Source organism: Engraulis encrasicolus, chromosome 6 (assembly GCF_034702125.1).
Source record: "Engraulis encrasicolus isolate BLACKSEA-1 chromosome 6, IST_EnEncr_1.0, whole genome shotgun sequence".
In the NCBI taxonomy this organism is placed as follows: Eukaryota; Metazoa; Chordata; class Actinopteri; order Clupeiformes; family Engraulidae; genus Engraulis; species Engraulis encrasicolus.
Genome location: NC_085862.1, coordinates 24978929 through 24993883, shown reverse-complemented (window position 1 = coordinate 24993883; position 14955 = coordinate 24978929). Strand labels below are relative to the sequence as shown.

Genomic DNA, 14955 nt, shown 5'->3' with positions numbered 1-14955 from the left:
ACACACACACACACACACACACACACACACACACACACACACACACACACACACACACACACACACACACACACACACACACAGGTTGCAGATAGATATGCAGGGTTGGACTGGGACCAGAAAAAGGGCTGGCTGGGGAATGTTGCTTGGCCCCTTCAAAATTGTGGGCCTGTCTAAGAAAATATGAAAAGCCCCGCAATATTGGCCTCTGAGGACTGTCATTAGGCTACACCAAAAAATGCCCTGTATGCCAGATTACCCATCCAGGCATGGAGATATGTGTTGTAGTCATTACTCTCAATGGTTGTAGTATAATGAGCAATATTTGGGTTTGATGAAGAATATATCTGTCAAAGTCTATATCAGTTGATTTCTCTATATCGATAAAGTAGCCTATCTGTACTGTGTCGTCAAACAGATCTGTATTGTTTTTAGAATATGTGCTTTGTGTCTGAACAGGAGTTTAAGAGACACCCATGCTATCGATGACATCTTGTGCATTTTTTTAACCATCTTCCAGACTACCAATCCCTTACCCAGTTGGAACCCAGGGTGCATTAAATCAAACAAAATAGAGTAGGCTACACTAGTAGAGTAACAGTAATCCAGAAGGAAGGAGAGGGAGAGAGAGAGAGACAGATAGACAGATAGATGCTATAGATAGAGAGACAGAGGGAGGTTGGCATCAGCTGTGGTTGATGATGAAATTAGAGTGGGTCATTACATGTGCCATGGCTGAGTGAGTGGTACAGAGTAGCCTATAGAGCAGCCAATTGTTGTTTTTCTATCTTCGCTTCAGACTGGAAATTGTTAAAAGTAAAAAGTGGACAGACAGCAGCAACTGAAACAGAAAAGGTGCTGATGCATTTTATGCATTAGAGGAGGCCAGATGACATTGGCTCAAAAACACACAAAAATATTTGTGGAAAACAAATAGGCCTACCAAAACTACAACCACAGGAGACAATGCATTCTCCAATTTCTTTTTTTAACCCCTTCCCCTAGTTATGTTGTTATAACAAGTATTATTGACATGGGTGGAAAAAGTCAATTATTTAGCTTGTGGCTGCAGTCAGGCGCTAAATGCTGACGCACTGACTTGCAGCCTCAACGGTTATGTTTATCCCTCGGCGGCACCCGTAGTCGGCTGTAGAACAGACGTGTACGTAACTTCAGAAATTACGGGAAGTTGCATGAGACTGTTTTGGAAACAGATGTCACAGATGCTTTACCCTGAGCTCTAGAGGAAATCTTTTATTTACCTACTCTTTACCGATGTATTGTTGGAAGAATGACGTCAGATTTAACGTTAAACTTCGAAGATCACCTAGATCATCCCACAATAATGAACGACGTTGCTGATACGGGGAATATTTGCATTGACCAGGATGGTGAATGGGGTAAGCTAACAATCTCTTCCGTTACTTTTACCAAGTGTTTGTCCTATGTCAAATTGCAGATAAGTTCACTGATACTCGAACCATCTACAATTTTCCTTTCTTGAAACGCTGTGTGTGGACATCAAGCCCGACTTCTACTAAATTTAGTACACATAGCGTAGCAAATTGTAACGCCAGTGGTTTGGTTGCAGTAATACAACATGTTACTTGCTAAGTTGGTGGGCTTCGGTGCGTTATTATGCATTAATGAATGCATCATACACACGATGTAAGCTTAAACATAACGTGACTGTGTTTACCTGTCAGATATTTGAGCATGTCAGATATTCAGTTAGAACTGTAAACTAGGCTAGTGACCAGAAAGCTCCTCCCCCTTTACATAACAGTGTACAGCTCTCGGAAACATTGTTGTCATGTACTTCTAGTCATGGCTAATTGAGTTTTCTTTCGTCAAAAAAGGCATATCATAATGTTATAACGCATTTCAAACCCCTAAATCACTGAAGTATTTGCCACTGATTGTCACTGAAGTGTTTTGCATTATATTTTGTTGTATTTATTTGCACAGACATCAGCCTGTTTGATGAGCTCGAGGACCTTGGGGATGCAGATGCCCTTCTTCAGGCTCTCGAGGGGGTTGACTGCGTACGTTTCACTTCAATTCTTGTTGTCGTACACACACACACACGCACACGCACACACGCGCACACAGTTGTGGTTCTGTGAATTCCCTGTGAATCCCCTTCATGCTAAACACATCAATGACAAATAGTACCAATAACAGTTATAAGCTAATGTATATAATAGTAGACTAGTAATGTAGTTACGCTTTGTGTGTAAGTAACACCCTGTCCTTGCGTCTCTGCCCAGGGCGGTGAGGTGGCCGATCTGGACTTCGACATGGATCTGTCCCCCTGGAGCCCCGACACCAGCGGAGACGGCAGCAGCACCTGCACAGGTGAGCAGAGGAGCCGAGCTGACCTCATGTCCCCATTCAGCCCTGATTTGGGCCTCGTGTGTGTGTGTGTGTGTGTGTGTGTGTGTGTGTGTGTGTGTGTGTGTGTGTGTGTGTGTGTGTGTAACAAGAGGTGGAGGGTGTGCACACGTGATGCATGCACACGTGGTGATTGTGTGTTTGTTTGGCGACTGTTATAACAAGAGGTGGAGCGTGTGTGTGCGCTCCCATGCCCGCCACTGGTCTGTTGGTGAGATGATGAAGATGGTGTGTTTGTTTGGCGATGGCTATTGTTTCAACAAACGGTAGGGTGGTGTGTGTGTGTGTGCAGGGTGCGATTTGTCGGAAACCAGAAGGGGGGGATATGTTTCAGATTACATTATGTGTAAAAAGTGGCGATATCAAAACCAGAAGTGGGGACAATCCCCCCCATCCCCCCTACAAATCGCACCCTGTGTGTGTGTGTGTGTGTGTGTGTGTGTGTGTGTGTGTGTGTGTGTGTGTGTGTGTGTGTGTGCGCGCGCGCGCGCCACTGGTCTCGTGGTGAGATGATGAGTGTGCTTGTTTTCCGATGGCGACTGCTGAGTCCTGACCCGCCAGGTTGGTGGGGGGAGTAATTAACCAACTGCCTCCCCAATCCTCCTTCAGGACTGAGGTACCCTGAGCATGGTACCATTCTTCCGCACTGCTCCCTTGGGGCGCCATTGGGGGCTGGCCCTTGCATGGGTGAGGCATAAATGCAGTTACGTTGTGTAAAGTGAGAACTTGTGTGCTGTGGAGTGCTGTGTCACAATGATGATGGGAGTTGGAGTTTCCCAGGTAGACTTTCACTTTCGCTTTCAAATGGGCCTAGTTCTGGGGTCCTGCATTGTCAATAAAAAAAAGAAAAGGTACACCAAGTTTCATGAAAGTCGGTTGAGCCCCAAAATGTCTGATTTTACATGGAATGACCCAGGTTGGTTTATGGCATGGGAGCCTTGAAGAGTGTGTGAGTGGAGGGCTTGAAGATTTCTGTCTTGTGCTGAGTGTTTAGAAAATGGGTCATTTCATGTGAAATGAGACACTTTGAGACCCGACCGACACAGATTTCAATCATACTTGCTGTGCCTGTTTAGTAGCAAGGTGGCACTCCAGAACTGTATTTGTGTAAATCTGACACCAATATTAAGGGAGAAACAGACTAGCAAAGGTCTACATATGAGGGTAGGACACAATGCATTCAGCCTTGATCAGTCAGTGTCACAAAAAGATGTCTGTGGTGTTATTTGAAAGCTCTTTTCTGGCTCTACAAATTACACAAACATGCATGGAATACAACAACCCTCAGAATATGAATTATCATAAATTGAAAAATTAAAAATTGAATAGGAAGTTATAAATGAAAACACATATTAAGATTAAACACAATATCATTATCAAGTTAGCATGAGCTCAGATATCAGTCATGTATACAAAAGGATTAAAATGTCCATAATGCAGTGAATTTCCTGTGGTGCGACTTCATTTTCCTGTGGTGTGACATGCCTATGCAATGTGCAGGACACATTTTCCCAAAAATGGCAAAAATAAGGCGAAATTCCACGGACCACTAAGTGCTTTATTCCCCACCCTATTTTTTCCATCATTTTTTTTCAGGAATTGGAAAATCTTTTTTTGTGTTGCGCCCTTAACCGTCAACCACCCAGTTATGTTTGTTAGGCTGGATATAGCCTCATCTTCATTCTACTGCTGCACTAGGCAGTACTTTTGTCTGAACAAGTTTCTCTTAGCCTCATTTGTCATGCTCAGTCTTGAAGATCAGTTGTCATGTCTTTGTCAGGTGTCTTTCCTTTTCCTGACGTGTTCCAGTCGTTCCACTTTCATGTTGCGCTAGATTCCTATCAGTGTCCTATTTCATGGTTACTGTAACAACTGTAGACTTCCTGGTAGTGGCATACTTCAGTAGTTGATCTTTGAACCAGTTCAGCAGCGGAGGTTGACTTGTGACATTGCATGAGATCCATCTCTTAATTCCGGACCTTCATTCTGTTCTTGGTATTTACATCAACTTGCAAATAACTAATAAATAAATAAATAAATAATAAATTAAGCTGCTTGACACATTTAATTTATATGCAAAATATGCTAGTTTTGCAACTCTGTTGCACAGAGAAGCTAGAGCTAAGTGTTTGATTACTGGTCATCCTACCAAGCCAATGACCTAGTATATGACTCGCTAATGTGAACTTAAGCTAGCAAACTAAAAGAGGGAACAAGGTTAGGATAGGAAATGAAAAAGTTGATGCCTAGGTTTTTTGTCACGAACCTTGGTTTGGTTATAACCCCGGGTTATGTTGAGCTAAGACTAAACAGCAGATCTGTCTCACTGCCATTGGGTACTAGTAGTGTAAACAGGAACAACAAAAATGAAGTCGGAAACATCCATTTGCCCAGGTGTGTGTGCGTGTGTCTGCGTATGTATGTGCATGCATATGTGTGTGTCTTCTGTAATGCTGTGAGTGTGTGTTTGTTGCGGTGTGGCCACTCCCAGTGGGGTTGATGGGGCAGCAGGTGTGAAAGGATGCTTGAGTGAGCAGATGTGCTGCTCCCATAGGGCTGTTTATTGCTCAGCCCTGATGATAGTGTGTGTGCGCGCGCGTGCGTGTCTGCGTTTGTGCGTGCATGCATACATTCATGCACAGATTAGCTGTCTCCCATAGAGCTGGTTTTTGTTGAGCCTTGATAATGGTGCGTGTGTGTGTGTGCGTGTGTGTGTGTGTGTGCTTGTTCATGTGCTCTTGTGCAGCTGTGCTGCCTCCCAGAGTGATGCTTATTATTAAGGTGTGTGTGTGTGTGTGTGTGTGTGTGTGTGTGTGTGTGTGTGTGTGTGTGTGTGTGTGTGTGTGTGTGTGTGTGTGTGTGTGTGTGTGTGTGTCTTAGGGCGTTTATTCTGAAGCCCTTGGTGAGAGGATACTCGTGTGTGTGTGTGTGTGTGTGTGTGTGTGTGTGTGTGTGTGTGTGTGTGTGTGTGCAGGTATTGTTTATAGAGGTGCTCCGATTGCTCGGCAGCCGATCATGACCGGCCGATAATGGCCAAAAATAGCCTGATCGGAAAAACATGCCGATCAAAAAACCGATCCAGAGATATTAAATTCCTCACGCAACCATTTTGCCTTTACACCTGGCGCTGCCTGCATGTAGCCTAGGTGCTGGCTCTGCACAGCTGCTGCACCAAAATAAGGCATCTTTACCTGTCTTTAACTTTTTGGAATTCCTTCCTTCATTTTCACCATTTATAATCATATAATCTGCATCAACAATGATCTGATTTTCCGATCCATGCGCCGTTTACATGACTTGTAATTTGAGAATGACGTGTCAGTCTCGCCATGTTCGCTATTTTGAGTTACAGCCTGTCAGCACGCAACAACTAAACGTTTCCAAAACAATCATCAACGGTATTGTTTTTAAAGTTGTAGCCTAATGGACAGTCAGGTCATTCGTTTGTAGTCGCTGCAACACCGAACAGAGGGAGGGTGGACGGTGTGAAACTCAATGAGTCTGTGCAGGGAATTCTACGATCTATGACATTAGCTGTGTATATATGGCGCTTTTTTCGCCGATCGGAATAGATCTGATCCGATTAGTCTGATCGGAATGAAGTGTATACATTACATTGACCTCGAACGTTCGAATACCTGCCACGCGCGGTTACCAGGGACAGTGGTTAGCAACAGGCCGGGCTATATGGTTGAAACTGCGATAAACATGAACGTATCGCTTGCTTTATTTATAATTTTAGTCTTTCTGAAAGTGCAGCGGGAAGCGACACTGCTGTACTTAATCTTGCGCTTATGGGCAGGTGCGTAACAGCGGCACTCCGACGCGCTGTTGTCACCAGTTCACTTAAAACACCTCACAAACAAGAAAGAAGTCTGTGGATGAGAGTACGAAGCCAGGGTTGGTGGGAGAGAGTTGTTCTGCAGGAATTCAGCGACCAATATGGCGTTAAAATGTTAGGATAACCAGAGCTTCATTTGTTAAAATATGTGACACGATTGCGTCACAAACAACCAAGTGGAATAGAGTGTATACATGGACCATCTGATCGGACTACACCACCTCTTCTAGTCCGATTAGAACTCTGATCCGATCAAAGAAATCTAGTCCGATCGGGCCGTATACAAGGGAATTCCTGATCGGAGTAGAAAAATATCCCTATTCTAATCGGATCAGAAGTGCCCATGTATACATACCTAGTGTTACAGAGAAAGAGCTTTCCTCGCAGACACGCTGTGTTGTGCGTGTTGCCTGTTCTTTCAAGGGAAGTTTTTTTCTTGTTTTGTGTAGGCCTATGTAGAATCTCAAGTTTTTCAGTCACAATGTAATTTGCGATAGACTACTTCTCGCCAGTTAGCCATTTTGCGTTATAACCTGTGTAGTTGCCTCGGCCAGCACGCGACAAGTTCACGTTGTCCGCACAAGCATGGCAACGTTATTGTTTTCAACGTTTTATCACCCAGTGAGCAGACGCAACGTCTTCTGATTGGCTGAGCAGGTGTCCTTTATTCCCCGGTAGCAGGACACCTATGATGTCATGCGGGCGTGCGGGCGTCCAAGTTGCTTCTTCTCTAACTTTCTGGCGAAGTGCCGTTACTAGTTCTATCGCATCTGGTTGTCTAGTCAAGACCGCGTCGTTAGTTCTATCGCATCTGGTTGTCTAGTCAAGACCCCGTTACTAATTCTATCGCATCTGGTTGTCAAGTCAAAAACCCAGTCGTCAATTCTATCGCATTTGGTTGTCAAGTCACCAACATTCTGCGCGCGTCCTTGCAAGCCTCCGATAGAGGCGCGTCTCACTAGATTAGGAAGTGGTGCTCATGGCAACGTACCAAGCGCAGTGGTGAATCTACTTTCTCACGAAGCCTTAGATCAACATATTAATAAATTAATACTTAAATGCTGGTGACCGGGTGATAAGCGGAATAGCGGCCTTCGAGGTGTCCCGATATCAAGGGAAAATGGACTTGGCGAAGCGAACAGCCCTTCGGCTGCGCCGTCGGGCTGTTTAGAACGCTCCGCCTCGTCCATTATTTCCCTTGATATCGGGACACCTCGTCGTCCGCTATTCCATACGTAATTGACAGTCAGTCGATTAGTTTGATAGTCTCCGAAACGCCAAACGGCGACAGGTGAGGGGAGAGGGAGAGAGCTCAGACTCAGAACGGTCGCGGAGCACTGCAGCTGTGGACAGTGAGTGACAGAGAGGGGAGGGGCTCTCCTCACGAGGCTGCTCATTTAAAGCGACAGGGTTTTTTCTCGTATGCAGAAGACGAGAGACTGAGATCCAGGTGTCTGAGCTTCAATTCAATCTTAAATAGTTTAGTAATTATATGCAATGACTTATAAATTGATGTAATGTTTCAGTTTCAATTCAATCTTAAATAGTTTAGTAATTATATGCAATAACTTATAAATTGATTAATACTGTAGACTTACTTGTAGGCTATATTACCAACACTAGTCTGAAAGAGCTGAAAGATAATAATAATAATAATAATAATAATAATAATAATAATAATAATAGCCTAATAATAATAATAATAATAATAATAATAATAATAATAATAATAATAGCCTAATAATAGGCCTACATTGTGAAAGCAACATGTGCAAATTAAGATTGATTGGTTTATGGGCAGAAATGGTATTCAATAAGGATAATTAATAGGCTATTAAAAAAATAGGAAATAATTTCTGTGATCGGCAATGATCGGTGATCGGCAGATAAAGATTTTTGGTCATCGGTATCGGTGATCGGGCCAAAAAATGGTGATCGGAGCACCTCTAATTGTTTATGCACAGATATGATTAAAAAATGTTAACGCGTGTGTGTGTGTGTGTGTGTGTGTGTGTGTGTGTGTGTGTGTGTGTGACTTCACAGATGGTGACATGACTGGCGTGGCTCTCTCTCCAGCACACACCCTCAGCTCTGCGCACTCCCCCTCCTCTGTCGAGGCCCACTCCCCTTACTCCCTACCGGTAAGCTATGTGCATGTGTGTGCACACGTTTGTGTGTGCGCACACGTTTGTGTGCGTATGTGTGCATGCGCGCGTGTGTGTCTGTGTGCGTGCGTGTGTGTTTGTGTGTGCGCTCTCTGTGTGCGTCTGTGCATTCTCATGTGTTTGCCATCAACTGTCAACGACAAAAAGGTTTGGTACTCTGTTGCCTCTAGATTTACATAACCCTATGCAAATACTGCATGGAATGGGGCGTGAGTGAGTGAGTGTGTGTCTTTGCATTTGAGTGAGTGACAGAGACTCACATGCACAGATAAAGCCAGAGTCTGTGTGTGTGTGTGTGTGTGTGTGTGTGTGTGTGTGTGTGTGTGTGTGTGTGTGTGTGTGTGTGTGTGTGTGTGTGTGTGTGTGTGTGTGTGTGTGTGTGTGTGTGTGTGTGTGTGTGTGTGTGTGTGTGTGAAAGAGATGACACACTCACAGGGCTGCCTATGCCAGCTGCTCCAGAGGGGTGTGAGTGAAGGTGACGTTAGCACCCTGTACTCCACCTCCTCTCCTCCTTCTCTCTTCCTCCTCTACTCCTACACATCACTTCTTTACATCTCTTCCTCCACACCTCCTCCCCCTCTCCACATGCTCTCCTCCTCCTCTCCACCTCCACATCACTTCCCTACACCTCTTCTCCACACCTCCTCCCCCTAGTCCTCCTCACTCCTCCTACTCCATACACCACCCACTCTCCCTTTCCACCTCCTCTCCATCTCCTTCCAGCCCCCCTCTCCTCCTCCTCTTCTCCACCTCCTCCCCCTCCCCCTCCCCACCTTCCTACCTCCTTTCTGCACCTCTCCTCTCCTCTCCTCTCCTCTCCTCTCCTCTCCTCTCCTCTCCTCTCCTCTCCTCTCCTCTCCTCTCCTCTCCTCTCCTCTCCTCTCTCTCCTCTCCACACTGCTCCTCCTCTCCTCTCCTCTCCTCTCCTCTCCTCTCCTCTCCTCTCCTCTCCTCTCCTCTCCTCTCCTCTCCTCTCCTCTCCTCTCCTCTCCTCTCCTCTCCTCTCCTTTCCTCCACCAAGGTGATGCCACTAATTAAGCCATCACCTCATCACCAGATGAACATGTTAATATCCCCTCAACAAGTTGTCAGTCTGGTGACGTGTGTGTGTGTGTGTGCGCGTGTGTGTGCGCGTGTGTGTGTGCGTGTGTGTGTGTGTGTGTGTGTGTGTGTGTGTGTGTGTGTGTGTGTGTGTGTGTGTGCGCGCGTGTGTGTGTGTGTGCATGTGTGTGTGTGTGTGTGTGTGTGCTTCTGCGCGTGCGTGTTTGTGTGTTTGTGTTTGTGTATGTGTGTGTGTGTTTCACAGCTGTAGCTGTATTAGCATAATTTATTGGGAAGCCTCACTTCACCTTGACGTATACACACACACACACACACACACACACACACACACACACACACACACACACACACACACACACACACACACACACACACACACACACACACACACACACACACACACACACACACACACACACAACCTGCTGTGCTGTAGACACTCTTTGACATTGACAAGGAGCTTTGAATATGACCATGATCGCAATTGTACCAGAGTAACTTAGTGGAGGGTTCCACCAGGAATGGGCATAAACAAAAAAAAATTAAGTTTTCGTACTGCAACAGATATTGTCTTTTTTAACCCATTGATACTTGATGTTGCATTGCGCAGCATTGTCCCTGGCGCCTGGAGCTGCATTACGCAGCATTCAGGCTCATGAGATTTGAGACAACTTTATTAAAAATCTCTGTTTGTTTGAGATGAATGAACATGTTCTATTGAAAGATGAGGGTCATAGCATTTAAATGCATTCAGTGCATATTTTTATGTGCTTCAGAAGCTGAGATATTTAGGTTTTTATTGGCTGAGGGCAGCTTTTCTTAAAAAGGGCTCAGGCATTCAGCACCCTTTTTTTGCAGGTGCCTTAGACATCATTGGGTTAAAGGGTAAGTCTGGTATTTCTGCAGTGCGATACAGTGGTTCCCAGCAAAACCTTGACGTTTGTTACTGTCTCTGTGGCGAAACACGTCTTTCTTCATGTTTTATTTGGCATCTCATGCATCCCATTTGTTTTGTTTGATTTACACAATGACAAATAATAATACAGAGAACCCTAGAAGCCATATTTTGTTTATGGAATACCTGTACCTGTAAACACCACTAACCATTTGGTGATTTGCACATTTTCTAATACAAAAGTTTAGGATGGAGGAAGGCCATTAACCCATTTTAGCCTGGAGACACATACGCTGTTCTCTTAACAATGTATGTGTGTTAGACCCGAATGAACCAATTCTATTAGAGTGTCCTAGCTTTTAAATGCAACTTATTGAAATGTTTTGTGTGCTTTGGAGGCTGAGATATCTAGGTTTTAATAAGCAAAGGGCACCTTTTCCCAAAAAGGGCTTTGGCTAAAATGGGTTAACCAGGAAAATCCAGACAACGTTCCAATAAGGCAAATTAGCTCTGACAGCAGCAGGCATCAACATTTGGTTGAGAACCAGTCCGTTTCTAAATAAATAAATACCAGAGATATATTTTAAGGAACAACACATGCACAGAATATGCAGACCAAGACCCCCCCCCCCAAACAAACAAACAAACAAACAAACAAATCAAAAACAAACAAACCCCCCAAAACAAAACAACAACAAAACATAACAAAAAAAACAAGCAAAACAAATGCTAATGCCATCATGGTTATACACTTTGCTTAGCTACGTGTATTTGCACAGATCTAGTCTGCACATTGAGTTCACTCAATATCAAAAGTGACCTGACCTGAGTGACCTGAGTCTCTATTTGGTTGTGACATTTTGAGGACAATGTGACCTTGATAAGGTTTGAAGGTTCATGTCCTCAGTCCATGCAGTTAGCGCAAGTGTGACAAATTTATAACGTTTTTCTAATGCTTTATAGGTCCATGGTCTATGTTTTTATGTGTTTTCAAGTCGATAATAAACCTGACAGAACCAGAGCTTACGCAATGCTTTGGCATGTTATTGCAATATAAAGGTTGGTAAAGTGTAACCGATCATTCTTTTCTTCATCCCTTACATTTTTGTTGTGGAATGCCACTAAAATGGATGGATGAATATAATTAATTAGCCAGCTAGTTAGTTAGTGTTCTGTAAGCAAATAGAAAGGCATGCCCATATGTGTTAAAACGTTTGTGTGTGCGTGTGTGTGTGTGTGTGCATGCGTGCGTGCGTGCATGTGTGCGTGCGTGCATGCGTGCGTGTGTGTGTGTGATTGTCTGTGTCCCTGTGTGTGTGTCTCATTGTCTGTGTGTCTCATTGTGTGTGCGTGTGTGCGCGTGTGCATATGCTTGTGTGTGTGTGTGTGTATGTGCGTGCATGTATGTTCCCTGCTCTCTGCTGCCCTCTGCAGGATGAGGCGTTCTCTCCTCAGGCTCAGGCCTCTCCACTCTCCGTCTGCTCAGACTCCAGCGGCTTCTCCGAGCTGCCGCCGGAAAGACCACCACCCAAGAGGACCAATCAGACGCCACGAGGTCAGTGCTCATAGCCAATCATAATGACAGCTCAACCGTCATCAGGTCACGTCAGTGTCCCTTTTGCTACGCGTGGCCAACCATGGGGGCACTTGCCCAGCGGGGTTGTATTTGACCTCACCCACAGTTAGCCACAATACGCCCCATACATTCTACTGATGCAGAATTCTTATAATACTCATTGTTTATCTTTTTTTAAAAATTTTGTGTCTTTGTGCACACGTGTGTGCGTACATGTGTGTGTGTGTGTGCATTTATGCGAGGCACACTCATTAATGCGAGTCGCACTCGCACTCTTTAACAGAAAAATCTTTTTTTCATCTAAACATTTGTGTATGTGTGTGAGTGTGTGTTTTAACATATTTAGTGTGCTAACGTGGTTTACCTCTGTGCATATATCACCTCTCAGCCAAGCCAGTGAAGAGGCCCATCCAGGTGAGCCCCAGGGTGTCCATCCAGCCCAGGCCCACGCCAGTGCTCACGGCACTGCCCCTGCCCACTGCGGGCACCCCTCTGCAACCTAAGACCACCATCATCCTGCAGTCCCTCGCACCCATGCAGCCCCTGGCACCTCTGCAGCCTGTCCTGCCCACTGTGGTCAAGCCCACCAGAGTGGCCATCCAACCAGCGCCACCAGCAGGTGAGAGAATGCACTTCATTCTTGAGTAAAGGGCCGTACACTCACGTCGCTGCTAGTTAATCGCTCAGCGAGCAAACTCAATAGAATGTCAATGTGTTCCAGCGAGATTAGCAGGGGAGTAGGCGAGTACTGAACAAACGATGCGATGTGGGCGGACCCCGAGTTGAAAGTATTTTATCTTCGAGCGAGGTGAGTAAGCGAGTAACCAATTGGAAGGCAGAGTTCGGTACTTCTCGCCTGTTCATTGGCAGTTAAAGCCGCGGTTTAGTTTAGTTTAGAATAACCAGCAGATGCACAATATGCACAAATGGTATGGGTAAAAACCATAACAAAGGGTTAACACCAGAATAAAGGGTTAAAACTATTGTCAAAATACTGATTGTTTATGGTTACAACTCGTGAAAACACTTTTCATCTAGCAGATGCATTTATACGCTACATACCAAATGTACACATTTGGACCTAGCAAAGCAACAGATCTGTTAAGGAACACGGAGTAGACAACGGCATTACCAACATTCGCTTCAATCAACGGACAGGAATGGAACTGTGTAACTACACTATGCTGTGTCTTTTGAACAAGGGTGAATCAGCAGTGAAAATGAATCCAAGCATTTAATTTGTTTGTTACGAGAGAGAACAAACGTTTTTGGTGCACCTCCTGGCCCTGGGCTTGTTTGTGGAGTAAGGTTTTTTGTAAGAACCAGGAAAACAACATCTGTGTGGCAGGCTCGAGATCATTAACTTCAGCATGGACTCTGTATATATTTTTTTAACGGTTCAAAGATTTCCGTCTGGCCGCATTCAAAATTACAACAAACTTAATTGATGCCACATCCATTGTCTCTGCGATCTGCCAACAAAGGGTTGTTGGCATTAAAAAAGACTAATGATGTAGGTCTGTAGATCTCTTTGAACCTTCGTTGTCCTCCTCAAGCATTATTTGATCATTCTTCACACTGTGTAAGGATTTTTAATGTGGTTGTAAAATAATCTGAAAGGGATGGGGAAATGGTGAGACGTGAGAGATTGGTTTTCTTTGGGATATTTTGGGCTTTGTGTGCACAAAGTTTGTAACATGCCTTTTTTTACTCTGTTTCAACTGAGAAAGTTGATTCATTACACATACAGAGTAATGATCTCAGCCATATGAATACCCTTGCAGCATATGAATACCCTTACAGCAAGTACTTATATAAAGTGCAAGTTGGAAGCAGAATGGACTTTGATTGAGAACAATGGAGATGCTTGACTCCCCCAAACTTGCTTAGTGCAGTAACAGAATCATCACCTTATCAGGGTATTAGAAGTTGATGGGCTGGCCCTGCTGTGGCTCTAACGGTGGGGCACTGGGCTGCTGCGCGGGCGACCTGGGTTCGATTCCGGTCCGGGTCCTTTGCGGACCCTTCCCCATCTCTCTCTCCCCACGACTCGACTGTCCTCGCAAATAATAAAGGCTAAAAAGAATGTAACAGAAGTTGATGGGCCAATAAAGCGATAAGGATTTAGAATTCAGCACTGTGTAGCGTGACGCCATCGTAACAGCCACTGGAGGGCGCTCTAAGCTCTTTCTTCAGGGTGGATGATGCTCATCATCATAGTATTGCATTTGGGCACATAACAGCTGTGGAGCATCATTCAAGCTTCTTGAAGACAGGAACCTCAAACACAGAATACAGACAGTACATTCATATCTAGGGAGTACCCATTTTTCCATGAATACATGAAAAACCAAATGATCCATGACAGTTGGCCCAGTAGTTTTAAATGCTGTATTCATAGTTCATAGTTCATCGGTATACATTCATACATTCGTCACTTAATACTGCATTAAGTAGGTTGGATATAGGCTTTTGCCATTGGTTTTGTTAAATATTTCAGCTTGTGTTGAGTTTTTAAACACAGATTTGTTAATTACTCTCATGTAGTGTCATGGGGATTGAAGTCGTTGTTTGGAGATCACAGAAGTTGTATTTCAGCAATGCTTATCATAGTGTTTCGTTTTCCGCAGAACATGGTAGGATGAAGGTCTTTGTGACCTCAAATTTGGCTGATATTTTACTTCAGGATTGTTTGATCAGCGTCTGTTAAGATTTGCTCCTTTGCAATAAAAATGGCACAGACTGCAGATCTGTTTAAAACCAGCTGCTGCATACAGTTATATTAGGCTATCACTTGCAAGTCATGTCGTATTATTTTGGACAGTTGTCTGCATTGCTGAAGGCCGTTCATATCCCACATTATTATTATTTTAGCCTGTGCTTTCATTTTCATTTTTACTGCACGATTTTCTACATGTTTTTTCCAGCTGGTATATGTAATGATTCTGTGTTGCACTGATAATCATTATATTACATTGCATACGTCATATTTAAATGGCACCTTAAACCAGAACAGCTTACA

General features: G+C 44.3%; 1 protein-coding gene across 1 annotated transcript in view; it reads left to right on the top strand.

Annotated features, from left to right (window-relative positions):
• The first annotated feature begins 1198 nt into the window (after positions 1 to 1198).
• Positions 1199 to 14955, top strand: part of atf6 (activating transcription factor 6) — a 138566-nt gene continuing 124809 nt past the window's right edge. The window contains exons 1-6 of the mRNA XM_063201012.1: positions 1199 to 1400; positions 1969 to 2045; positions 2271 to 2358; positions 8279 to 8376; positions 11792 to 11912; positions 12322 to 12552. Coding sequence (XP_063057082.1) covers positions 1292 to 1400; positions 1969 to 2045; positions 2271 to 2358; positions 8279 to 8376; positions 11792 to 11912; positions 12322 to 12552 — 724 coding nt within the window. The 5' untranslated portion in view covers positions 1199 to 1291. The remainder of the gene's footprint in view (positions 1401 to 1968; positions 2046 to 2270; positions 2359 to 8278; positions 8377 to 11791; positions 11913 to 12321; positions 12553 to 14955) is intronic.